This window comes from Excalfactoria chinensis, chromosome 2, assembly GCF_039878825.1.
Source record: "Excalfactoria chinensis isolate bCotChi1 chromosome 2, bCotChi1.hap2, whole genome shotgun sequence".
NCBI lineage: Eukaryota > Metazoa > Chordata > Aves > Galliformes > Phasianidae > Excalfactoria > Excalfactoria chinensis.
Genome location: NC_092826.1, coordinates 6,365,405 through 6,391,119, shown reverse-complemented (window position 1 = coordinate 6,391,119; position 25,715 = coordinate 6,365,405). Strand labels below are relative to the sequence as shown.

General features: G+C 35.3%; 1 protein-coding gene across 1 annotated transcript in view; it reads left to right on the top strand.

Moving 5' to 3' along the window:
• KHDRBS3 (KH RNA binding domain containing, signal transduction associated 3) overlaps positions 1-25,394 on the top strand; it is a 76,975-nt gene extending 51,581 nt beyond the window's left edge. Inside the window, exons 8-12 of the mRNA XM_072328323.1 lie at positions 6,864-6,946; positions 18,055-18,113; positions 21,188-21,337; positions 22,723-22,782; positions 24,665-25,394. Of these exons, the coding sequence (XP_072184424.1) occupies positions 6,864-6,946; positions 18,055-18,113; positions 21,188-21,279 (234 nt within the window). The 3' untranslated portion in view covers positions 21,280-21,337; positions 22,723-22,782; positions 24,665-25,394. The remainder of the gene's footprint in view (positions 1-6,863; positions 6,947-18,054; positions 18,114-21,187; positions 21,338-22,722; positions 22,783-24,664) is intronic.
• The last annotated feature ends 321 nt before the right edge of the window (positions 25,395-25,715 follow it).

Sequence of the window (25,715 nt, the reverse complement as noted above, 5' to 3'; positions counted from 1 at the left end):
TCAAAATTGGAATTTTATAATCTATGTTAAGTTAGCATCTGTTTCTGGGTGATCTTAGAAATGGTTAAAGTTTACTGTTTGTGAAGCATACACTTGTGGGTATTTCCATAAATACATTGGTTTTACTGGTGCTTCAGATTGAATTCATGCTTGACAGCTTTTAATTGTCATACTAAGTCTATTCTACAAGGCTACACTCATACAAGTTACATTCACTTTGATAGTGTGAGGCTATGCTCGTACTGTTCCCTGCAAGGAACGGGGAAAACTCAAAGGACGTAATAACATTCTGGATAACAAGATCTACACAAAAAAGATCAAATGTAATGCTGTAGGTCTCATTTAATTGAAAGCTTGGTTCCACTGAAAACAGTGGAAGGCCTTCAGTTGAGATTCCTGTTGAAGATATTCACATTTCCTCCGTTCTCTCTGGGGAGCATGTGCTCATCACCATGCTGTTGGCTGTCCTGGCATTCTCAGTGTTATGAGCTGTGGTTTCCATTCTTTCCATTTGGGAAGGGACTCTTAAGAATTCTGTGGGAAGGATTAAAAGGAGGAGGTGTGAGTGATTTGTTTACAGGTGATGTTTGGCTGGATGGCTAAGAACAAAAGTCCTGACTCCATTTCACAGCCCAGTGATGATTATAAAATATGTATGTATACATTGGTGAAAGGAATGAATGCAAAGCCTTAATGTTTCCAGGTGAGAGCCCCTTCAGCTGATCAACCTATTTTTGTAGTGCATCTTCTTAGAAATTTTATTCAAATTCTCTCAGGCTTAATCTCCAGGATTCAACTTCAATTCTGCAGATGCAGAGTATTGGCTGTAATATCAAGTCTTTTTTTCCACTGTGGAAAATGCCAGATGTAATGGTGATGAGTTTAGAGCAAAGAGTAGAGGAGTGTATGTGCCAATTCCTAAAGAACTCTTTATAAACAGTCACAGAACCATAGAGTATCCTGAGTTGGAAGGGACCTATGAAGATCATAGAGGCCAACTCCTGGCTCCACACAGAGCAATCTGAGAGTTAAACCAGGTATCTAAGATTGACGCTTCTTGAATATAAACAGGATTGAGGCCACAATGAATGTTTTACCAATAATCTTGTGTTAGGTGACTTCAGTACTTACTGGGTGTCTTAATATCCACTGTGTAAGATGTTCAGGGGCTGTGTGGAGTCTAGCTGATAAGATGTTCTGAAGTTCAACCATTTAACACAGCATTCTGATTTGTAAGTATCCTTTCTGCATCTCTTCACTGAGATCACACCAAATTTGTCAGAAAACTGAAAGTGAGGATTACACAGAGCATACTGTGAGAGCAATTTCTTGGAGCTGTATTGATTTTGCAGGGCAGACTGCATTTAAACCTGAATTCCTTCTCACTAGCATTCATTTGCTCACTTGCTGTTTGTTGAAAAGGAAAGATCTGTCAGGAGTGGCAGCAGAATGTTTGTATACCGTATGAAAAATATGAAGTCTTTATTTCCAGGTGAACAAGTGAATTTCTTGGGATGCAAGGCAAAATATTACACAAAGAGCAAACACAGAAGTCATAAGATTTTATAAAGGATTAAAATTTTAACTGCACTGAGTTCCAATATAATTTTTTGTCTCACTTTGCAGGAATTAGACCACGTTCTGATTTGCCAGGGCATTTAACCCTGCCTGCAATGGGCAGTGGGGTTGTAACTAGAACTTGGAGGTCCCTTCCAATCCAAGCTATTTTGTGATTCTGAATTTGGACATTTTCCTTATAATTTGTAATCATTTTAATCAAATTAAATTCAGATCTTGTTTACTTAAGCTTTTTTTTTTTTTTTTAGTGAAGCTTTCAGTTCCTGGAAAAGGATTTGTCATAACTTCATTCTCTGGGGATTACAGAAATACTCTTTTCTGTTTCTGTTCCCTTTTGTGGATAATGCTGTGGTTTACACTGAAATCTCACTTGATTTTTAAAGCAATGTGTTTACTGAGTTTTGGCTTTTCTGAAGTACTTAAAGTCAGGGTGAATTCTGGTAAGGCTTTTGGAAAAGAAGTTCAGAACAAAAAAGCACAGTTTCTTGTCTTTTTGTATGTTTCAGAGTTCTTTTACTTGATAAGTAGGTCAAGCAAAAATAAATGTTTTAAAAAAATTTAAAGATGCTAAGTCCCACAAGTCATTGCTTGTTTTATTTATTTTCCTTTTTTTCTTTCTTTGGTATATCATTACTGTTAGGATTTTCAGGATCGGCCAAAGAGACTGTAGAAAGCCTTTTGTTTTTTGTCAGGAACTTAGACATGTTTTTTTGACTGTGGAAACAGTAAAATGTTATGGAGACAAAGCTGGAAAGTTTCTCTTGCCTGCCTATGTTGAGGTTGAAATACAGCCTGTATTGTGCATGTAAATATTTCCCTCGATTATTCAGAGTCCAAGCTGCTAATCTTTATTTGGACCTTTGTGACTTGATGCAGTTGTGTAGGTGTGAGTCTTTGATTCTGACTCTGGCTCCTGCCATTGTATACAGAAAAAAACCACAACAATAAACAAACAAAAACAAAGAAACACAACTAATTTGGTCATGATTTAAGTGCTGCTGCCTATATTCTTTAGCGACTTCCCTAATTTATTTTATTATTGTATTTTAAAGTGTATGAAACAGAACCTACCAGTGCATTTCTCATTTCAGAAACACCTTGCTTGTTCTGGTTGAATATGGACTCCTCAATGAAAACAAATGGAAATGTTCAAACTAATAGTTTAGAGCCTGTACCTGTTTGCTGCTGTTATCACTCAGACATCAGATGGTACTAGCTGCCCATGTTTGTCCTCATAGCTCGCTATTCCCTGTTATTTAAATGATGAGGTGATGTCATTTTTATGCAGTAAAACAGCTGTTGCTTCCTTTTACCATTCTAATTTGCCTAAAAAAATTCTTCATTGCTTCATGCTGGTATTACCTCATGTGCTTTCTCCTTCAAAGCACTCAGTACTTTTCTGAATGTGATAGTTCTTATCTGAAATGTAGGCACTTCACCAGCATTGGGTGATAGAGTACTGCTGTGAGTATTAATTTCATAGAATGATGAGGAAAGGAAACAAGAGACCTTTGTATTGTAGGGATACCAGCCTGTCTGAATTTTCTTACAGAGAATGAGCTGAGAAATTGATTTCTTATTGATTTAATTATTTTTTTTTTCCAGCACTGCAAATGGCCTTCTTGCAAAAATGATATTTTTACACTTTTTTTGCCACCGTCTGCCATGCTCGCTATGAAACATTGTGAGTTTCATGTCCCAACCACTAATCGGTCATTGTCACTGCTTGCACGTTATAATTCAAAGCCCCCATTTCCTATTCCCCATAAACAAGAGAATGTTTAAAGTACTCAGTTATTATGAGGAAATGCAAGTGTGCAAGACAGCACAATTCATGATTTTTTTGGGGGTAGTACAGAAGTTTTGACAAAGATCACTGTTGTTATCTTTATTACCATTTGATCCGTGACTGTAACTTAGTGTTTAACATACTTAAATGATGAATGTTTACATGTTGCCATTCTGCCCATGAAAAATTTCTGTGCTGCTCTCTACTCTCTGGAATTACAGCAGTTGCAGGCACTGTCATTAAGACAACTGCAGGCATGAGTTCTCTTTAAGAGGAAAAGTAAAGTGATGCTAGCTTAATTGGATAGTAATAAACAAGGTTTGAGATTTTACAGAACAGTTTCATATCATTTCAGAGCATCTGCCTTATAATTCTACTTAATCTGCAAATCTTAATATTCATGTTTGCATGTTTTATTTTACCTGAGACAGGTCAGGTGGCTCTACAGTTACACAATTGTACAGTTATACAGTTGATAGGTAAACAGAGGTTAAACAGATGTTTTGAAAGATTATTGTGACAGGAAGATAATCTATGATAAATGGAAAAGATCCTGCCTTAGTGGTAGTCAGCCTTAAATGAGATCTGGGAGAGGTGGAGCCAAGCTCCACCCCTTCAGGAAGCACAGCTGAATTACCTTCACTTGTGCTCCCTCTGCTGACTCATTGCTTTCCTCACCTGGTTAATCAGAGGTTCAGGCTGTGATCAACAGTTTCCCATACAGGTGTCTGAGAATCCTTCACGTGGGTATCAACTAATGTTAAATGAGCCATTTATTGAAGTTACAAGAGGTCTTTTTTCAAAAATAAAAATAGCGTGGCTTTGATTGCATGAGAATACTCTACTTTGCCCAGCCTTGTTAATGACTTCCTGAAAGGGAAACTTCAAATCCAGTGTGATTGACACAAAATACCAAATCAGACCAAGTTCACAGAATGCTCTGATAGAGACTTCAGTTGCCCCTGTGCCCTTGATATTTCAAGTGCACACTATAAAGACATTTTGAAATTTGAATATTTTCTGTTCATAAGATGTCATCAGCAGTTATACAAAAATATTCTATTTTTGCAGCATGTACCACGGGATGTTTATTTTTAGTGTAAATTTGGATTTTTTTTTAAATGTAAATACAGCACTAAAATTGATCTATTTAAGCAGATTATGGTAATAAGCAACATCATCCTTAACTGATAGGAGTCCTACTTATAAAAAATAGAATCTAGCTATTTTTCAATCAAAGCTTAGTCACCTACAGCAAAATAATAATAATGAAAAAGATATTAGATCCACTACTGCAGAAATTAGCATGTGCAATTGTCAGCAGTAATGAATTCCAAACAAACTTTTTGTGGAAGAGAAAGGTAACAACAGACACTGAAGTGTAATACAAAAAAATGGGCTATCCCGAAGTTCTGCTTTCATTTTGTTTTTTATGCTTTGTTAACGTGATAAGTCCATTCCTTTCTGATTTGTTCTTATGTCTGTGAGAAGTTATAGATACACCATAGCTTCAGAGCAGTCTTTCCCCCCACTCCCCACCCCCTTTTTTTTTTCTATGCCTTTTAGTCGATATGAATGTGAAGAATAGGACCAGTTCCTGTTAAATGTTAAAAGATTAATTTCAGTCTTATGTTTTCATTTGTCATCACTGATATGTGCACATAGTTTGAAATCTGGGAGTCCCTCTTAGGATTGGAGCTTTCACAGTTGGTAGATTCTATGAGGGGAGCCCAAATTTCATGTAAGTGCTCTGGAACAGGGCAAATACATCGACTCAGACAGCTTCTGCTGTTGATCAATGACTCTGTTGTAAACAGATGTCTGTGCATTGCATCAATAAGTAATAAAGTGCTTGTTCATAATTAAGTGCCAAGAGGCAATGGTTTTGTGGGCTTAGTGTGTGGTGCGTCAAAGAAAATTCATATCCGTATCAGCTGGGCAAAGAAAATGCTAAGACTCTATTTTAATATTTAGTTTCTGGGCAGTGAGTTGATGAAAGAGAAAACAATGGATTTCCTTTTCATTTTAGGCGTGCATTTCTTTTCCCAATTGGAGGAATCTTTGTTTCCTCTTCCAGAATAGGGATTGGCTGCCATTTTCCTCTACCTGCAGGTATTCATAGACATCCTTCTACTAATCACTGCTGGGACACAGTAATCTTCACTGGTTAGTGGTGAAGCAGCACTGATGGCCTGATTGCTTGGTTTTCCACATAAGCAATTTCAAATGACAGGGAAAATTCTAAAAAGCCTCATAGATAGCAACTTCACAGTTCTTATTTGGTTTGAGGATGTCATTGACTCTGCTACAGAAGGCTTTCCTTCCAGTATATAGCAGGCTGTCAGATTGAGATCACTGGAGATGTTTTCTACTGGCATTGGATGATCTTTATCTAATTGTCAGAAGTAGTTGTTTTTATTGTTTTCAGTTATTCCTGAAAGATTCTTTATAAGATTTCTTTCTCTAGGAGAGAGGTTGTTCTTTCATGATACTTTTTTCTTGTATTATCAGGGTTGATGCCCACTTTCTCAGAAAACATAATTTATGCACTGTTACATGATCTTCATTTCTCTGGCTCCCTTTGTTTTCAGAGGGCTTTCTCACTTGGTGAAACTGGACAAGATACTTCTAAATATTCATTGAGGCCTTCGAGTTATTTCCTAATTCTTCCTTATGAGGGATCACTACCAAGGAAGCGTCATTTTTACTGATCATTAGCTTAGCTAAGTTCAGCTCATTGTGTTATCCAGTAGTAAATTAGCAGCAATTCTTTATTTTTCCACATTTCATCTTTTAACGAAAGCCCAGCATCATTGTCAACCATTTCCATATTAAACTTCTGTACATCATGTAGCTGAAGCTTATTTTTTCAGCTTGAAATGCAGTGCTACTGTTGGGAAAAGCAATATTACAGTATATTCTTAATCTTTAGGAGGAACAATATTACATTCCTTACTTTCAGTGTTTTATTTAAGAGTTGCTAAATTCCCATGGGTTGAAGAGTATGCAGGAGACATTTGAAGTAAAGCTGTGGTTCTTACTGGTGCTTTCTCGTATGTCTAGGTAGAAGTATTAAATTTGGTGTCCAGAATAAAGAATCAGTTACATAAGTCCACAGTTTTTTACTCAGATGCTTTGGTTCCTATCTGAGGTACTTCCTAGAACTCTCGAAGCTCCGCGCCTCTCGTGCTTCAACTATGTGTGAACATGAGGCATTTGTACTGTTCTCTGCACAAGGCAGTATGTTGAACTAAAACTTCTGTTTCAAAGTGTGTTGCTGCCAGTAGCTCATGAGAATTTCAGAGTTACCGTATAGTCTTAGGTATGCATGGAATTAGTCTCTATGAACATAAAGATTTTGCCATTTTAGGGTGTACATATGTCATGTTTGTTTTTGGAGAGTATAATCTTTCATATTTAGTTTCATATTTACTGAGTTACTGTTTGTGAAGTTTTTTGGGGGTTAATATTTTATTTTTCTTTTGTATCCTTTCAGGAATATGATGATGGCTATGGAACTGCTTATGATGAACAAAGCTATGATTCCTATGATAACAGCTATAGTACTCAAGCACAAAGGTAAGTTTCAAGTTCTGTAGGTGTAATACTGTACAGCTGGAAAGTTAATTTTACTTAGACATTTTCAGATTAATTTTAGACAACAAATATATTATGAAACGCTTATTATAAATAATCTGCTTTGTTTTGTCTTTAGTACCACCAGTATGAAAGTCAATTACTGAGTGGATGAAACGAAACAGAATTGATATCTTGAAAGTGATTTATTTTCTTTGATGTTTGCTTAAAGAAGTTACTTGGAAATTCCATTAATATAGAAAAAATAATGTGTCCAAATTTCCAGTAACAGGACAAAAAAAAGCTGTGAAGTACCAGCTACTTGTATTGGGGTAGCTTATACAATTATTTGTATAACTGTATATAATCAATAACTATTGAATTAATAGCAAACATCACCTCTCACAAAGTTTGGCTGATGATCCTCATCATGAGCTGTTTCTAGTGGATACATTTGAAAAAGGAGAGGTAATTTTTGTGCATGTTTTACTGAGGTATAACTTGGTTGCTTGGAATAATGAGAGCTTCAAACCATGCCCACCGGAAGCAAGATAGAAGAGAAGGGAAGGGAAATGCTGCTGGACATGTGTTAATGAAAGAATCAGAGAAATACCATCTAGCTTCAGCAGTGTTTACTTTTTTTCAGTGTAGTCTGAAAGACTACAAAACATTTCAAAGCAAAATTGAGATCAAAGCTGTTTATAACTGACATCTGCTTTACTTTAGCATTCATAGAATTACCCAGGTTGGAACAGACCTTGAAGATCATCAAGTCCAAACGCAGCTTAACCATAGTACCCTAACTCTAACAACCCTCTGCTAAATCATATCCCTGAGCACCACATCCAAAGCTCTTAAACATATCCAGGGATGGCAATTCAACCACCTCCCTGGGGAGCCTATTCCAGTACTTAACTACCCTTTCTGTAAAGAAGTTCTTCCTAATATCCAACCTAAACTTGCCCTGGCACAACTTGAGGCCATATAGAATCATAGAATCATGGCACGGAACCATTGGCACACCCAACTTAAATTTGTTGTATTTGTAAATATTTCCCCATGCCCATCAACTTCATGTGAAATATCTTAGTGGAAAGTTCCAATGTCTGTATTGTTGAGGACTAACACAAGGGATAGATTACCTTTGTATATATGGTACTTCATTCCTATAGTGTTGTAAGCTACTAAAAATGGATTTAAAAAAGAAATGATGTGACTCTGCTGTGTAGGACCTCCAAAATACAAAGCTCTGTAGGCATTTAGAGACCAGCTGCTAGTAATAGATTTTTTTATTTTTTTTTTCCCCTGAAAGAAAATTACCAGAATAGTCCTCCACTTTTATGTTGGTAATTCTGTACTATTTTACTGCTACTAGTGTTGGGTAACAGGGTTTATTGCACACGGCAATCAGATTTCATTACCAAGTCATTTGACTGAGCCAAAACTGAAAACATTACTAGGATTTGCTTCTTTTTTATGCTAAGGATTTCAATAGGATTTCTTTTTCTCTGAACTAAAATTAGCAAATTCTTTTTCCCATGAGATGAAACTGCTCATGTAAAGAACTAACAATGATACACGTACGTATGGATATTATATATTCTTATGCATACATGCTTAAACTTATTTTGGAAGGAGATGCTTCGCAAATTGATTTCTGTGTGTTTTCCATGTAATTTCAAAGTCCTGTATACAGTAATGGTTACATTTGGAGTTCATGTCTTGAATGATTGCTTCATTTTTTCCCCCCATAATTTTGTTAAGTACGCTAAAAGAAAACAAAAAATGGTTCATTTGTACACTTCTCTTGGGGTATGGATGCTTATTCTCTGCATGCTTTCTGACTTGGCAAAAAGAATGTTAGGATTGTCTTGGCAGGCAAAAAGTAGTAGCGATCAACATCCATCTGAACTACGAAAATAATAGCATTGCTGGCTTTAATTTGAATATCAATAGTAGACCATATTGCAAAAAGTTTTTTAATCACTAAGAGATGTTTTATTGTACTTAGTTGCATTACAGTGTTCTTTCTGTGAAGGAAATAATGGAAAATAGAATTGTTGTTGTACCTTAAACTTATATCATACTTGATATTTTACCTTCCTTGTGATGCATGGATAGAAAAGATGTTTGAATGCTTGCAACACATTTAATAACAAACATACTCTTATTTCCATTTGAATGTTGAAAGCAGTAATCTTTTTAAAAGTAATAGTATTTTAGCATATCTTCTGATACTGATTTCTCCAGAATATTCTGATATCAAAGATATTCTGTATTAACAAGAAAATCTGGGAAATGACTAATAAACAGAAAATATGAGTATTGCTCATTAAATCATATGCAGTAGTTCTTCACCTCATTAGAAATGGTTAATACTTATAGATGTATTTTCTTGTGTGGTAAAGTTGAGATTGTTTGAGTACTTATTTTGTTTTTAAAGATTTTCCTTATTTTATTGGTTCCTTTGTTAAAAAATGGACATTTGCACTAGAATTGAAATAGTTCTAAATTGTTTTTTGCATCTTTAAGATGTCTGCATGCAGGATCAAGTTCTTCAAATTCAGCCATTCAGTACAGGACAGCAGTACTCTTCAGTATTCTTTTTATTTTTACATGTTTGCATTTGTTTGCAAACAGTTCTTCATTCCTATTACTGCTTTAATGCTACCATATCATGTTTGTTTTAACTTCAGTGGTATTTTACTTAACATTATCATGTACATGAAAGTATGTAAGTCGTACACAATGCAAAGCTTTTTTAAAGCCTGTCACAGCATTAATAAGGAGAGAAACATCAGAGTTCTTTCTGAGTTCTGATCCATCTTAATGCCCTGTAATCCTGTAGAGGTTGCTTTCATTTAAAACATTTCCTTATCCACAGTTGTTTGTTCATGCTACAAAGCCCCAGATTGTAGTGCTTGGGGATGTTTTTTTTATCAAAATTATTTGTTATGGTTAAAGAAACTTTAAAAAGATATCCCTTGGAGCTGCACTGAGCTTGACTGGTTATCTTAACTGATTTTTAGAAGAGATGTGACTATATTACGTTTAATTTTTTGCAGAGGATCCTTAGACGAAATTTATGTTAGTGCAAACTAGTAAGGTGGTCAAACACTGTTCAGTGTTTTCATAAACACCTAAACAATCTAAAATGAATTTAACACAAATGTCTCAACTTCTGAAAATCAAACAATTGAAGCAGCCAAGAATTTTACTTATAGAGCAATGAAAACTGTTCAGAATCTCTAGTCATTTAAGGGAGATGCATAATGCATAGGTAAAGAAAGCAGCAAGAGTAGAACTGAAGACAGTTGTTGATGCTGCACAGATATCCCATTATGCAGTCAGTAATTCCTTCAGGAAATCAGTTGTATAAAAGCATATAGTAATTAAATATTGAAGAGCTATGTCAAAAACTTGGGGATCTTACAGTAGAATGTGAATTGTGAGTGATACTAGTGCGGCATTTCCTAGTGGGGCTCTTGGTTCAGATACTTGTGTGCATCACATGCATGTAGATTTGACAGCACCCCTAACTATGTGTGTGCATGCTCGCACAATACAGCTGACTTACAATCATAGAATTGCCCAGGTTGGAAAAGACCTTAAAGATCAAGTCCAACTGCAACCTGACTGTACTACCCTAACTCTAACAGTCCTGTGTTAAATCATGTCCCTTACCACCACATTCAAATGGTTTTTAAACACATCCAGGGATGGTGACTAAACCACCTCCCTGGGGAGCATATTCCAGTGCTTAAAAACCCTTTCTGTAAAGAAGTTTTTCCTTATATTCAACCTAAACTTACTCTGGTGCAACTTGTGGCCATTTCCCTTTATCCTGTCACCAGTGAAAAGAGAAAAGCCTCGAGAGACTTCCCAAATCCATCTAGAACTCCAGTCTTTGACTCAGATTTATTGCAGAAAGTAGTGGGCATTTTTGTGGTCTGATATTAGTGCTAGAACAATTTTTATTATGAAAATCTAGAGAAGAATGTTGTGGAGGAAACCAGAGAATGTAATGGGGCCTTGCTTCTTAGCTGGTAGATCAATTGAGAGATATTTTCGTATGAAGAAAAAAGTCTGTTAAACATTTTAAATCTCTGAAATATGTTGTAAATTGAATGAATGTGCTTTTGTCCCTTAGTGGTTTCATACATGATCTGCACAAGTGTTTGCGAGGACGATAATAGGGTGGAGAGAAACGTGCTAATAAATCAATTGGCACTGTCAGTTCACTGTTAAATGTTCTCTAGAATACATAAGATTTATCACTGAGGAATTGTAGAATAATGGTAGTGTATGGAAACAAAGTCCACTAGGGAGATGTACTACATCATTCGGATTTAGCGTTGCCATCTGCTTAATAGCACTGAGATGACTACAGAGGTACTTATGATCAACCATTCATAGCAGTGACAGATGCTGCAGAGAGTTAACATGCCAGAGAATGAGGTTTGTTACTAAAATTCAGATTATGTGATAAGGTTACTGAGAAAGGGGGTGGGTTTGTTACCTCTCCAACAGCATTAAAGGTTTACTGTTTGCTTTTAAGTTTGCTGTGAAGAGAATGGATAATGCTGCTACTGTAGCACAAAAAAATTTAGAGAACCCCATCTGTCTGCTTTTGCCACTCAGAAGTTTCTGGTAACTCTCATGCTTTCCTGCTAGCATTTACATCTTTTCCTCAGGAATAAAAGGAAAATAATAAGAATAATGACTATTTTCATTATTTTTTACCTACAGTGGAGATGAGCAGTCTCTGCTATAAAAGAAATGATTTGTGTAGCTGCATACCTGTGCCTGTTCAGGGGCAAAAACAAATCATTCCTGTAGTCGTGGAGTCATTTGATGTTTAATTTTCAACAGTTATTATTTTAAAATTGCTTTAGATCTTCAGTCTGAGTGATCTTGACTCTGTTGCAGGAGAATTTAATCTAAACACTGATTAAAAACAGGGAGAGTTTAGCACTTAAAATAATTGCTAGCTTGTCTAGTTTCCTATGCTGTTCTCTGCTTTCCACATTTCCTTCTTAATCCTCCAGATTTCTCTCAGCAACAGCCATTGTGCTGTTGCCTTAAGCAGTGTTTCTCAGTCACTTTTCTTACATAGTGAACAACAATTCCTACCACTTCAAATTACAACAAAATGCAGTGCATTCAAATAACTGTAATTTGTCTGCAAGCTAAAAGAGAGTCATCTTGTCAAGCTAATCTGAACTTTTTGAGGGGATTTACAAATCCTCTTCAGTTTACCTTTCAATGCATCTAGTTCAGTGAGCTTATTCCTCAGTGTGTTGAAGGAACAGTTCATGATGCAACTTTGTCTAAAAGCTTGCAAAAAGAAATGTACGTGTGGCAATTGCTAAGAGTGTTAAAAACTCAGTATTATGAATGCCATGCAGTGGAGCCCTGTTCTTCACTGTTCGTCAAGTGACTGATTCAAGACAGTTTTTTTTGCAGAAGACTATGTGCAAGGACTCTGGTTGGAAAGGTTTGAGGAGGTTAGTTATTAGTAGCTTGACGTAGTAAATGAGGGAAAAATTACTGGATGTCACATCAAGAAGAGAATACAAAGATAGAAAATCAAATAATCATAGGATCGTAGAACTAGTTGGGTTGGAAAAGACCTCAAAGATCATCAAGTCTAACCATAGTACGCTAACTCTAACAACCCTCTACTAAATCATATCCCTGTGTTATAATGGTGTTCCTCAACTGATGCTGAATTAATACAGGTAAATTGCTTGGCCAGAGTTCTCCAGATTTGTCAGTCCCTCTTCTAGTACCACTGAAGAGGCACCTTAGTTTCAGCAAACTGATTCTGTTTCTTGCCCAGGCCCAGAAATGTGATCCTCCATATTTTCAATGAAGAACTCAAATTTTCAGTTACATTTTTTAACTGTGCTTAGTAGTTACAAAAAGCAGGCAACATTACTGTTTTATGAAATGAGGAATTTTGCAGAGTTGAGTAGATGGATTTGAAGCTAGCTTATTTAGGTGTTGCTGTTGGCATTCCCAAGTTAATTGCTATCATTTTGTTTGTGATGTTCCGTGTGTTAAATTTACATTAAGTTAAGTTTGTCAGTAGTCAAGCATTTCCAGGATCCATAAATATGCATTATATGCAAAACAGTGTCTGTTACTGTAGCTTTTCAAGATGTAATTCTCTGGATTTTAATGCTAGTAGCAGTTAGTATTTCATTCTCTGACTTATAAATCAAATCAATTCACAGCATTGTTGGGATAGTGAGAATGGCCACTATTTTGCAATTTCTTTATTGCTGCTTATGAGCACCTGGTACACAGAAGCTTGTTGTAGGCTACAGTTCTGCACAAATAAAGCTTCAAAAGCATTATCGCAAACAAGCTAATTAAAGAGGGTGAGTATTTGGTGGGATTTAGGAATCTTTCCTTGGCTGATTATGCAGGTGGAACAGTGTGAGAAAAGGGTGGATTAAATTGAATCTTTGTAAGGAGAGAAAATAATTAACAGTGAATATTTTTTGTATATAAAAGTCTGTGAAGATATTAATGGTTACTTCTCGAATTAGTCACAAATTAAAAAATACATCAATTTTAGAGCTTAAATTTAATTAGAGTATGTTTTAAAAAAGAAGGTTGCTTAAGCTTCAGTAATGAAGAGAGGCCTTGTATTGAGTAAGGTAAATTGAATTTTGGAATACACAGTTGCTAGGCTAAAGAAGATGACTTAAGCTTCAATAATGAAGGCTACATTTAAGTGAGATTAAATGAATTTGGAAATACCTAGTTCCTAAGCCTCAGTGTGCAGCAGCAGGGATCTCAGATTTATGGTCTTTGGGGACAAAAGCTGGATGATTGGACAAATTATTCACTTAGAAATAACTTTAACGTTGTCATATGTCTTAACCTGTTTCATTGAAAGATAGACATGGAAGGATCGAAGACTGCATCACCTTTTAAAGCGAGGAATAAAAGATGACACCATAATTTCTTACACTTGTAGGAGACTCAAAAATGTACATACATAAGATTGATCTCCCTGATGTTAGGTGGAGAAGGTACTTGAAGCTCACGCTTTCTTGGAAGGCAGTGAATAGTGGGCAAGTGACAGAGACACGAGAAACAGGTCTTCATCAGTTCAAGACACATTTTTATGTTACAGAACATATGCTTATGAGCGTTACTTGAAAACTGTAGCTTTATCGATCAGAGACTACCCTGAAGTATTTGCTTTTCTAGCAAGGGAAGAAAAATTTTACTTGTTTCCATTGGTGGAAGAGTATCTGTTTAATTGGCCAAATCTTAGAAAATGAAAACAGTTGCAGAAAAATGTTAAATTAGTCCTTTCATCCTTCCCTAATTTTACTTTAGAAGAAATAACTGGAAGATGGAAGTTGTGCTATTATGGCACCAGATGCCATGAAAAACAATCAATTAGTACCCATCTGAATTTAAATTTTATTATGATATAATCACATCGAATGAGAGTGATGTGTAAGGCATTTGAAACACACAACACAGACCCACGGAAGGCCAATGAACAAGCCTTTGCAGTTAAATGGATTCATCTATTTAATTTGAGGACTGCCTTACTGTACTTTACGAAGTCTAACTGATACCATTCAGATCTTTGTTATCCCCTCTGCTCTCATTGTGCTGAGAGTTCTTGTCTGTTTGAAAATGAGGGGAAGAAGGCACATACTTCAGTGTTATTGTTCATGTTGGTTCATGTTTCTGTTCTCATTTAGCTGTTGAAACACATTGGTACACACTTGGATTGTTCAGGATTTCCAATTTGGTTCCCTTTGACAGCATAGATTGATATCCTTGTTATCTCATCCTCAGACTGCTTTGCAAGACAGAGAAATGTGTTGTGGGGTTGGTTAGGGTTCAACTTGTTAGTTTCTCTGCTGGTGCTTTTTGGTTTTATGTTGACATTTTGTTTTGTCTCTCCCGTGTTTAGGAATGGATTGTTTGTGTAGTCTGGTTTAGCTGTAACACTATAGGTTCCTACTACTGCCATTCCTGAGAAGTCATCTTACTTGCTTTGTGCACTGTAGTCACTCCTGCTGCTTGTCCTTTGTGTTTCCCTTTTTGAGATATGACACATGATGGGAGTGGAGTCCAGGGATAAATGACTTGAATTAGTTTGCAGATACCAGTAACCAGACATTCCAGGTGGTAAAACCGTTTGCTTTAAGGAAAGACAGCTCTGTTAGAAATACACTGACCTAGTTTTGTGCCTGGTAGGTAGCTTCAAAATGCAGATGTTTATGAAGGCATTTCACTGTTCTTCAACACAAGTAAAAAATATTACAATTCCTGCCATAAAAGTAATTTCTAAACAGTGATAGCTAAGAGAATCCTTGAGAGGGCACTGTGGTCATCTTTTTGGATTATAGGAAATAGATTTGCTATTTATATTATGAGATTAAAATGGGATGTAGTTTAAGAGTGATTGCATCATTTTCTCCTATTTTATAAGGCTTGCACATATAGGTCTCAGCTGCTTTCTGAAGTCATTATCTCTGTATTAGACATAAGCTGAGATGCAGGCTGAAAATGTGAGCCAAAGAAACTTCTGCCAAGAAGTGTTATAGCTGTGCAGTAAATAAAACAATATATCTGTAAGATCCAAATCTTTTCTTGATGTTCTGGCTTCATGATACCCTGCTGTAAGCTGGATTACAGAATCTATTTTAATGATCCACAAAAGCATTAAGAACATATATTCAACTTAGTGTTCAAGACATTGTGGAGATGTGAAGCTTCACTAAGATGATCATTGTCTTGACAATAATACTTAGGACATGCTTATTCCTGTTTGCTGTTGACAGATGGATTTTGATATCAGAGGCAGCTGTGCATGAAGATCTGAGGGGAGGGATAGAAAGAGGCTTGTCCTTGTGGAAAAGTTCTGTTTGGATGTGATCCTATCAGTCAGAGTCTATCATGTAGGACATCTTGCTAAAAAGATCCATACTTGTTCTTTCAATATTGCTGTTGTGTGTGATTTCTATAGGACAAAAGTGACATTTATGAAGCTACTCTTAAAACAAAATACCTTCCCTGTTTGGAAGTTTTCTTTGGTTGTTCTCTGGAAACTCTCTGCCTTCCATTAGTTCCAAAATTAATGCTGATATACATGTGTAAAATGGAAAAACAGGAAAAAAAAAAAAAAAGTTATTTTTCCCTAGTAAGTATTACAGAAGACTCGTTCCAAAAACAGAAGAACAAACAAACAAAAAAAGCTGGCTTTTGTCACTGAGAAGGAAAAATTGAAGTAAAAAGTACTGAATCTCACTGGGCAACTTTACTTCCCATTATTATTTCTATTTTTATACAGATTATTAATTTTGAAGGATTGGTCGATTAATATAGATAAGGCATGATATCCTTTTAGTGCAAGTAGAAGATTTTCCATTTCAGATGTTTATTTGTTTTGCAGTTTACATAATGTAAAATGAGTCATGTTTTGTTTAATGGATATTTGGGTCTATGAAATGAAACCCTGAAGAAGCCATTCTGACAGGATTGACAGATACGGGAATAGGGCTCAGCTGCTACAGGCCTCTAAAGTTGACAGTTTGAAAATAAATAATCATGCACTGTGTGGAAGGATAGTGCACGTCAATTTCAGGTTGGTTGTCAGAATAAAGACTGTTCTATCACTGGCTGCTGCAGGGAAAGATTATGTTATATCTTAGGCTTCAAACTTCGACCTTATTTCTGTGCTGTGTATCACATGGGCTGACAAACCACATAAAGTGTTTTTGTTGGGTATAGATATATTGTTGGGTACGGATATATTGTGTGGGTTTTCATAGTGCGTTGTTCATGTTTTTGTTCAGGAAGTTTTACACTAGCAATTAAAAAACATTCAGCTACAGGTTTCAGATACGTATTTACACACACCAGGGCTTTTCTGTATTTGGCTTGGATTATTCTGTGGAATTCAGAAGTTACTAATTAAAGAATGAAATCTGTGGTGATCTTACTCAGCTTAGAAGTAATTGTAACTTAAGATTTATTTGTATTATAATATTCTATCTACCGGTTCATGCTAAGGCTATAAATTGTCTTTTCACTCTGGTTTTTATTTTGTTAGAAATCCATCTAATTTTGGAAACACTTTGTCAGTATTTGCAATTACTTGTTAGCAATCACATTTTACAAGATTTCTTTAACGAGTAGGTAAAGATTTGGCGACATCAGTTTGTGGAGTATATATTTTCCAGTTATCATCTTTGTGCTCTGCCTGTGATTATAGAGAAAAGGAAAGAAAAACAGACACTTATTTTTGATGTCTGTAAAGATGTCTAATAGACTTTTGTTACCTAATGGATAACAGCCTATGCATAGCTATACTTATACAAAATAGGAAAGGATATATCACTTTTAGTAATGCTTGTATTCTAGGTTACATTCAATGATCTTACTGTGAGTAGAAAATGTCACCATGAAATGGAAGACTGTTTTAATCCATGGTTATAATGTTCATACAAATTTTTTGAGTACTAATGATTGCAGAGTTCTGCTTTAAGCTTTGAAATTCCGATTGTCATTTCTTTTCTACTTCTTCAAGTGATAGCCTTTGCATTTGTGCACATCTGTCTTGTTTTGAGGATGCTAAACTCTGCAGACATGTAAGCAATGTATAATCCTCGCTGATGCTTTATTGTGTGTGTTTGGTTTTTTTTCTGTGAATTCAAAGATTCAAATGCAAACCACTAGGAAGTAATAGACAATGATAGCAAAATAATTGGATTCAGAACATTACCTGCCGCTCTTTTCATTGACACTGCTAAGATCTTCAACTTTCCTATCTGAATGTGTAATGATAAATGTAAAATTCCCACATAACACTTTGCACTGTGGACTGGGGTCTCAGTGATGGAAAAATCAACCTAAACAGCTGTAAATGAGGTTTACTTTTCCTTCTCCTTAATGAACAGTGAGGACCTTTTAGCTGTACTGTCACTTGAATGCTTAGTTTCTTTAGCTTAGCAAACATCTACATTCTAGATTCTCATTTTGAAGTCAGAATGTGTAATGGTAAGCACTGCTTCTTAAAATGTAACTCCTTTATTTCTTGCTTTCCTTCCTGCTTCCCTCCTGTACAGTGGAGCTGATTACTATGACTACGGCCATGGACTGAGTGAAGAAACATATGAATCATATGGTGAGTAGCTTTGAGCTGAGTGACTACAGTAGTAAAGATGCCTGAAAAAAAAAAATTATATATAATCAAAGATGTAGAATTTCCGTAAGGAAAACTTAATTTCTGTAGTGGCTAACAGCTGTTAGGAATTCCTGCCACTGTCACAGAGCTCCACATGTGGTTATTGAGAAGAACACTGCAGGAGGCTACTGTGGTCTATTAGCTAGTGTACTCATGTGAATCTGAAATCAAAGAAACAAACTAAAAGAGAATAGTCTAAATTGTGCTGCAAATACCATTTTCATGTCTCATTCAGTGAGATTTAAACTAAAAAATGCATGTTGATCCTTAGTTCGACAGTTATTTGCTGCTGAATGTAAATGTTTCCAGTATGGCATAACTGGTGGTGAACTCAATACCATCATGGAATACGCTGAACTTCTCTGATACAAAGCCAAACCAAATGCATTTAAAACTGTTATGGTCTTTTTGCATTATTTCATTGGCATGCATCAGTCCTGTGAAATCAAGCAGAGTAATTGGGTAAAGGTTGTGGAAGTACTTTAGGTGGCTGATAGGCATGAGGGTGGGGAGTTACTCACCTGGAGACAAAACAATGTGTAATGAAGCAAAAACCATATGCCAGTAGTAAAGATCACATTTTTTGAGGTAGAAGTGTGGTAGTGACAGGTTTAATTAAAGAAATCTGTTACGGATTAGAGGCATAAAGCATGTTAAAAGGCACCTTTGCTTAAGGGATAAATATTAAATCTCTGGCTAGAGATCAGAGAAATTAAAGTCAAGATCATTCAAATATCAGGCATTTGAGGATTGCTAGTACACAGTATGAGAGTTGCGATTCTGAGTCGTGCATGTTACAGGATTTTAGAACTTAAAAGAGTTTTATGAGTATTTCTTGAATTATATTTTAAAACACTTCCTGTGGAAACAAAAATTACCCCAACCAGGATCCTTGTCCTAAATAAACCTTGTCTAAAGAGAGGTGTCCCTGCCTATAGCAGGGGGGTTGGAACGAGCAGATCGTAAAGGTCCCTTCCAACCCAAACAATTCTTTGATTCTGTAAATATACCTAATCTGTTAGTTTTCACAGTGACATCTGATTAAGATAGTTCTTTTTGCTTAAGAGGAAGGTCAATTCAAAAGAAGTGCTAATTTCAAATTTATTTATCCCACATCACTTTCAGTTGATGTTGATAGATAGATAAACGTAAGTGAAATATTTACTTTTTCAAAAAGTAAACTCTTTGCCAAAGTAAGTATGATATTTCTAAGAGTATTTAAAGAATGCAAAAGTACAATATTTATGATGAAAGTACTTACTTTCATAATGAAAAGTACTGTGACTCCACTGTTCTCATTTAGTCAGGTGCTTGATAATAAGCATGTAATCCCTTCAAACTGTTCTTACTACTAAATAATGCTTTTTTTTTTTTTTTTTTTTTTTTTTTTGTACATAAACTGTTCTTTGCAGCAGTACGTAAAAGCCAGAATAGTTTATTTGTTATACCTTAGCCAGCTGCCTTTACTGTGTGGCCAGGGTTCTTCTGCTTAATACCAGCCTTGCTTTCAGTGTAATGAATAAGCCCCAGAGGTTGCTTTTCATGCATATTACTGTTACCAGATGTCTAAGGTAAATTTTAATTCTTCCAGCCTTGCAGTGCTTTTATTTTTAATAAAATAGCTGGAATTAGACTATTATAATGAGATGATGAAATTGTACTCTTGAAATTATTGATTTCCTAATTGTTTCAGCTGATGGCAGATATCTGCCATCAGAGGAAGTTTTTTCAAAGAAATACAGAGGTTTTTCATTTGTTGGCTGTAATATTTTTGTTCTATTGACTTGAACATTTTAGATTACTATATCTAACCATTTTGATTTCATGTTTAGTTTCTGGATATCATTGGATTCAGTTGTACATCTTTATGCTTAGTGCAGAGCAGTTCTCAGAAGACAGATCTAGAATGTGTGTGTTTGTTTTTGGGATTTCTTTTTTTTTCAGGGATTGTCATAGAATCATAGAATTACTCAGGTTGGAAAAGACCTCAAAGATCATCAAGTCCAACCAAAGCCTAACCATAGTACCCTAACTCTAACAACCCTCTGCTAAATCATATCTCTGAGCACCACATCCAAACGGCTCTTAAAAACATCCAGGGACGGTGACTCAACCACCTCCCTGGGGAGCCTATTCCAGTGTTTAAACTATGCTTTCTGTAAAGAAGTGTTTCCTAATGTCCAACCTAAATGAGTACTTATAAGGTACTCTGATCTGTGCCTACATTTTAAAGCATGCCTAAGTCATGTTTTGTTAAACTCTGCATTTGGTCCTGGATTTTCCTCTTGTTATGAATCCCTGACATCATTTCAGATTCTCATTTAATAAGATGTGTTGCTACTTGGCCTTAATATCTATGACCATGAAAATGGTAGAATTATGAAGCATTGAGTATAGCGCACATTTTTGAGAATTTTTTTTTTGTTTTTTTTTTTTGTTTGTTTTTTTGCTGTCAGAATTCAAGCAAGTGATGAATCTTTCTCCCAATTTTTATAATGTACCCTCATTCCTTGACAGCTAAAGGAAGTGAGTGTTCAATGAAGTCAAATGTTACCTTGAGATTTTTAGAAGCCACAAGTATTTACAATGAAGCTGTGGCTTTTCTCTGTTAGATAGCATATATGAAGGAAGCCTAAGTTGCTATTGATCAAAATAAAAATATTTCTGAGTCACTTAAATGTAACTGAAATCCTTCAATTATTTCATTCTAGTGTAATTATTTGTCTGTTAATGTACCTGGCATTTTTTGCCTTTGCACTATGCAGTCTCAGATGAATGTGAGGACCTTAGATAGTTTCACCTTAAGTCTCATCACTCTGCATGCTGTTATGGGCTGAAAGGCTAAGCTAGCTCATTCAGATCTGTTGCATCCACAGTTTTTTGACCAAGTGTTAAACTTCCTTTTGTATACCTTGGTTTCAGAAAATAGTATTTCCGGTAATTTTACAAATAAGAAGAAAGTACAGCATTGGAGAATACTGAAAGAGGTCTAACTGTATTTTCCCTTCTTGTAGGGCAAGAAGAATGGACCAACTCAAGACACAAGGCGCCTTCGGCAAGGACGACAAAAGGAGTCTACAGAGACCAGCCATATGCCAGATACTGATTGTACTGTCTGATGTTGTGAAATATCCAATCTCCACCAGTCCTGTATACTGTTCAAAGTAATTTTTTCTATGAACAATCCCTTTTTATTAAAACGCTTAAAAATCTGAATGGATGGACTGAGCTTAAAATATTTTGTTGACAGAACAACCTGGACAGAAAGATATGTAAAACAAGGAACTTTGTTATTTCCAGACTGTATTTGAAAAATAGGTAATCAAAAAAATAACCTTTGATTAACTAGTGTTAAACTAGGTTTACTAAATATGTTAGTCCGTTCTTTTAACATAAGCGTAACCTTTTATTTTAAAGGTTTTCAACAACTTAGTTTTTAGTTTTTATTTTCAGCCATTTGCTAGTTTTTTTCTCTTTGCAAACATGCGTAAAAAGGGAAGCAAATTACAAATGCAAATAATGTGGTATTTTGTAACTCAAGTCTTGAAATGTTCTGTAGTGTTAAGCAAAGTTTTACCCTTGCTTGATACTAAATAAACTTTTGAAAGAAAATCAGTGTGTGTGAGATTAATTTTATGGTCTATCTTATAATAAAACTTCATAAATAGTAGTAAACAGGGAGAAATCAATTTAACAGCTATCAGCATAAAAGGCTTATATTAAACATTGCACAACTTTATTTTATTTTACTTTATTTTTATTTAAAAAAAAGGTATAAACCTAAATGTACGTTTACATACTCACCGTAGATATAAATGCTGTTTAAAGTATCCAAATGGTATGGATCTGCTTGAGTGCCACATTAAATCAAAATATTTTTTGTAAAAAAAAAATGGGTTAAAATAGCTAATGAATTTACTGAAAACGATGTGATTAGTTTTCACCTTGTTGAGCGTTTTTTCACTAGTGCAACTTTGGAATTTTTATGAGAATTTTGGTACGTTAATGACCACCTCGCTCCGTGCTGGAAGCAATAAACACAAAGCTTTTAAAGACTTTCTGACTTGACTAATTGAGGTCGCTTTCGTCAGAGGCAGAGGATGTGTAACCCTTAAAACGGTCTTCATTTGCAAAGGTAAATAAATCCAATAAGATTTTAATCTCACTAATTTATTTTAGTTTAACCAATAAAAACAGGGAGACTACAACTTAGAGAGTTTCATTTCAGAATGTAGGGAAGGTTTTAAGAACACCTAAATTCTCATTTTAAAACGTTTAATTTGTGTTAGTAATCTAAAATCCTTAGCTTAGATAGTTTAATGTGGACAAACTATTCCCTATTAAACAACTGTAAAACCTCATAACCAGTAGTTTGTAAGATATTATTTTTCCATAAATTCTAGTAATGTAAACATTGCAAATGTTTTCTGAAGCTTTGTTGATCATTAAGTTACTATTGTAGTTTGATTTATATTGTTTTCTTTATTTTTCTTTTAAATATTTCAGATTTAGTAAAATGTGTTTGTTTGTTGTTTTTTTCTCTTGTCAGGAAACTCAACTCCTTGGACAGCCAAGACGAAAACAAAAACCTTAATCTTCTGATGCTTTGGTAGGTATCTTCACTCGCCTCTAAAATCATTAGATAAATAATGGAGCTTCTGATCGGGTCCTTAAATTTTTATACATAAGGCTTTAATAACATAATGGTTGCAGGTACCGAAATAGAATACAGTCAAAATCACTGGCCATTTTCAGTTCCACTGGGAAAAGGCATGAATTTAAATTGTTATTAAACAGGGCATTAAACTGTACTGGTGTGTGTACACTGTCCTCTAGCTGCTTATTGTGTAAATGTATCTCAAACTGGGAATAAAAGGTATATTTACCTTTGAAAGCATTTCAGCTAATTAAGAATTTCATCACAGGAGAAAGTGAATGAAACTGAATGTAATTTTATGCCACTGATGTTCAAATGACAATTTAAAATCCTAATCTGGTCAGCAGGCTTGTCTAAAGTGGTTTTATAAAGCTGAATAAAGCATTTCCTAAAAAGATTTAAAGGTGAGCATTTCTGCACAAGAAGCAAAGTGAATTTTGGCACAAACGGAGAGCAAGTCGCTGAGAAACATTAGCTATAGAATAGCTAGCTGTGCTGTTTCTGATAAATCCAATACATAAAGTAAGAAATAATTGAACTATTCTGCACAGATATGCTCTTTGCTTCCTAGTTGGACCAGTTACTCTTAATGCTAACCCCATGCACTCGGTGCCTGCAGTGGACATGACTTAGAGCTGCATACTTAAAATATTTTATACATCATATTGCATAGTATATTTAGGAGGCAACTGTCACAAGCTAAAGAATTTTTTTTGTACATACAAATATGGTTTTAGAACAATTTTGAGACAACTACAAAGATTTAAAGTAGAGGACCTTATAAAGGTTAGGAAAGCTTGGAGAAGATTTCTGCCCACTCAGGTTCAAAGGGCAAAGATTCAATAACTGAGTAGTTGCTAGAACTGCTGCAGCAAACTGGAGCATCTTTTTAAAATAGATAGGGTGAAACTGTTTAAATCTCTGTCGACACATTCAACACCATGTAATCATGAAATCATTTGAGTTTGAAGGGACCCTTGAAGGTCATCTAATCCAATTCCCCTGCAGTGAACAGGGATACCTACAGGTAGATAAGGTTAGTCATAGCCCTGTCCAGCCTGACCTTGAGTTTCTCTGAGTACTGGGCCTCCAGCACATCTTCAGGCAACCTGTTCCAGTGCTTCACTACCCTTATTGTAAAAGACTTTTTACAAATGTGTAAAAGACACATTTTCCTTATGCCCAATGTGAATCTCCCCTCTTTTAGTCTGAAATCATTTATCTTTGTTCTATTATATCAGATCCTGCTAAAGAGTCTGTCCCCTTCTTTCTTGTAGGTCCTCTTTATCTACTGAAAGATAATGATGTTTTTCATAAATCAGTATTCATTTGCATATACAATGCAACTTTATGGCTTAAACCTAAAATGGCTAGTGGTGGGGCTTGGCTAGTAGGTGAATGAGTGAATCAGAAGTGAATTCAGCTTTCTGGGACACTTATCCAAGTTGTGTTTTTTGATTGCCTTTGTTAGTACCTTCCGTACGAAGGATGAATGTATTCACTTTCTCCTCTATACAGTCCTGAAATTCTATAAACCTTAATTTTCTTGGTTCTGTTTAGAGAGAAAAATAAAAATCAGGTGTCCCTGTTTTGCTTTGTTACTGGTCAAATAATATGATTATAGTGACAGAATTAGCTGTTTTCATTGAACCCATTATCACGCTTGCATTGAATTTGATGACATCAGTCTTTGCGATGGTTTCCCTAATTCTGCATGTATTTACTGTCCACATTATTGCCTGATCCTACTGCCTGTAATCTGACAGTCTTCAGAAAACTAGTATTTGCTATTCTCAGATTGTGTACAAATAAATTCTGTTTTTCTCTTTTTCAGGAACTTCTGCCATGTTAATTACTGACTGCTTAGAACATTGTACTTGTCCATGTGCCTAGGCAACAATGAGACAGGCTTCGGAGTATGAAAACTCTGTTTCTGTATTTCTTGTATTAAAGCCTTAAAGTGTATAATGTTATATACTTTTTAAAATAATTGTATATATGAACCCTTATTTGTTTAGTGATTCAAAATGTTCTACTTGGATCTCAATAAAGAATTTCCATTTAAGGTCCTGTTACAAAGCAATAATGCACCTTCACATTCCTGTAGTGACTCTTTTTAGCCTTACGCAGCAACTTAAGTGTGTATGAATTCTCATGACTAGACTTTAAATATGCTTTTGGAAATAGATTGTCTGATATATGAACAACGTGGATAAATTAAACTGAGGATCAGTGTTTCTTCAGGAAATTTATGTATTAGCTAAACATAAGCACCAAACAAAACTCATGGGTAGTAGTGATAATCCAGTTTCCTTCAGAAACTTGTATTACATGGTGTTTTAATTCCTGTCAGTTGTATTATGCCGCTTATTCTCTTTCACTTGGTGTTTGCATAGAATTGTTTTCTCTGATGAGCAATCACTGGTTTTCTAGCAGTAGTCTTGGATGAGGCTTTTACACTTTGATTAATCTTGTATCTTACAGTTCTGTTTACTCGATGCTTTCTGCTTTATTTCAGTTGTGGTTGTGATAATTTGTAACAGAAATAAAATTCTGATAATTCATGTCCTTGTGCTTTGCAAATAATATTTAGGGGGAAAAAAAACACAAGTGTCCCCTTCTTGTTACACATCCATCAGATGTATTTTTCTTATATTCACTGAGTCTCATTCCACCAAAAACTACAAGTTAAGCATAATTTACTTTGAATAAACAATGTCAGGTAAAGTCTTTACACCAAGTGTCTCCTCTTCAGCATATATTATTTTCTAATACTGATGTATTGAAGAATGGATTATAAATTTATTGGGCATCTGGGGAATATTAAGATTTCATGTTAACCTTTACACTGATGCAAATGTCTTGAATCTAAATTGGGGAAAACA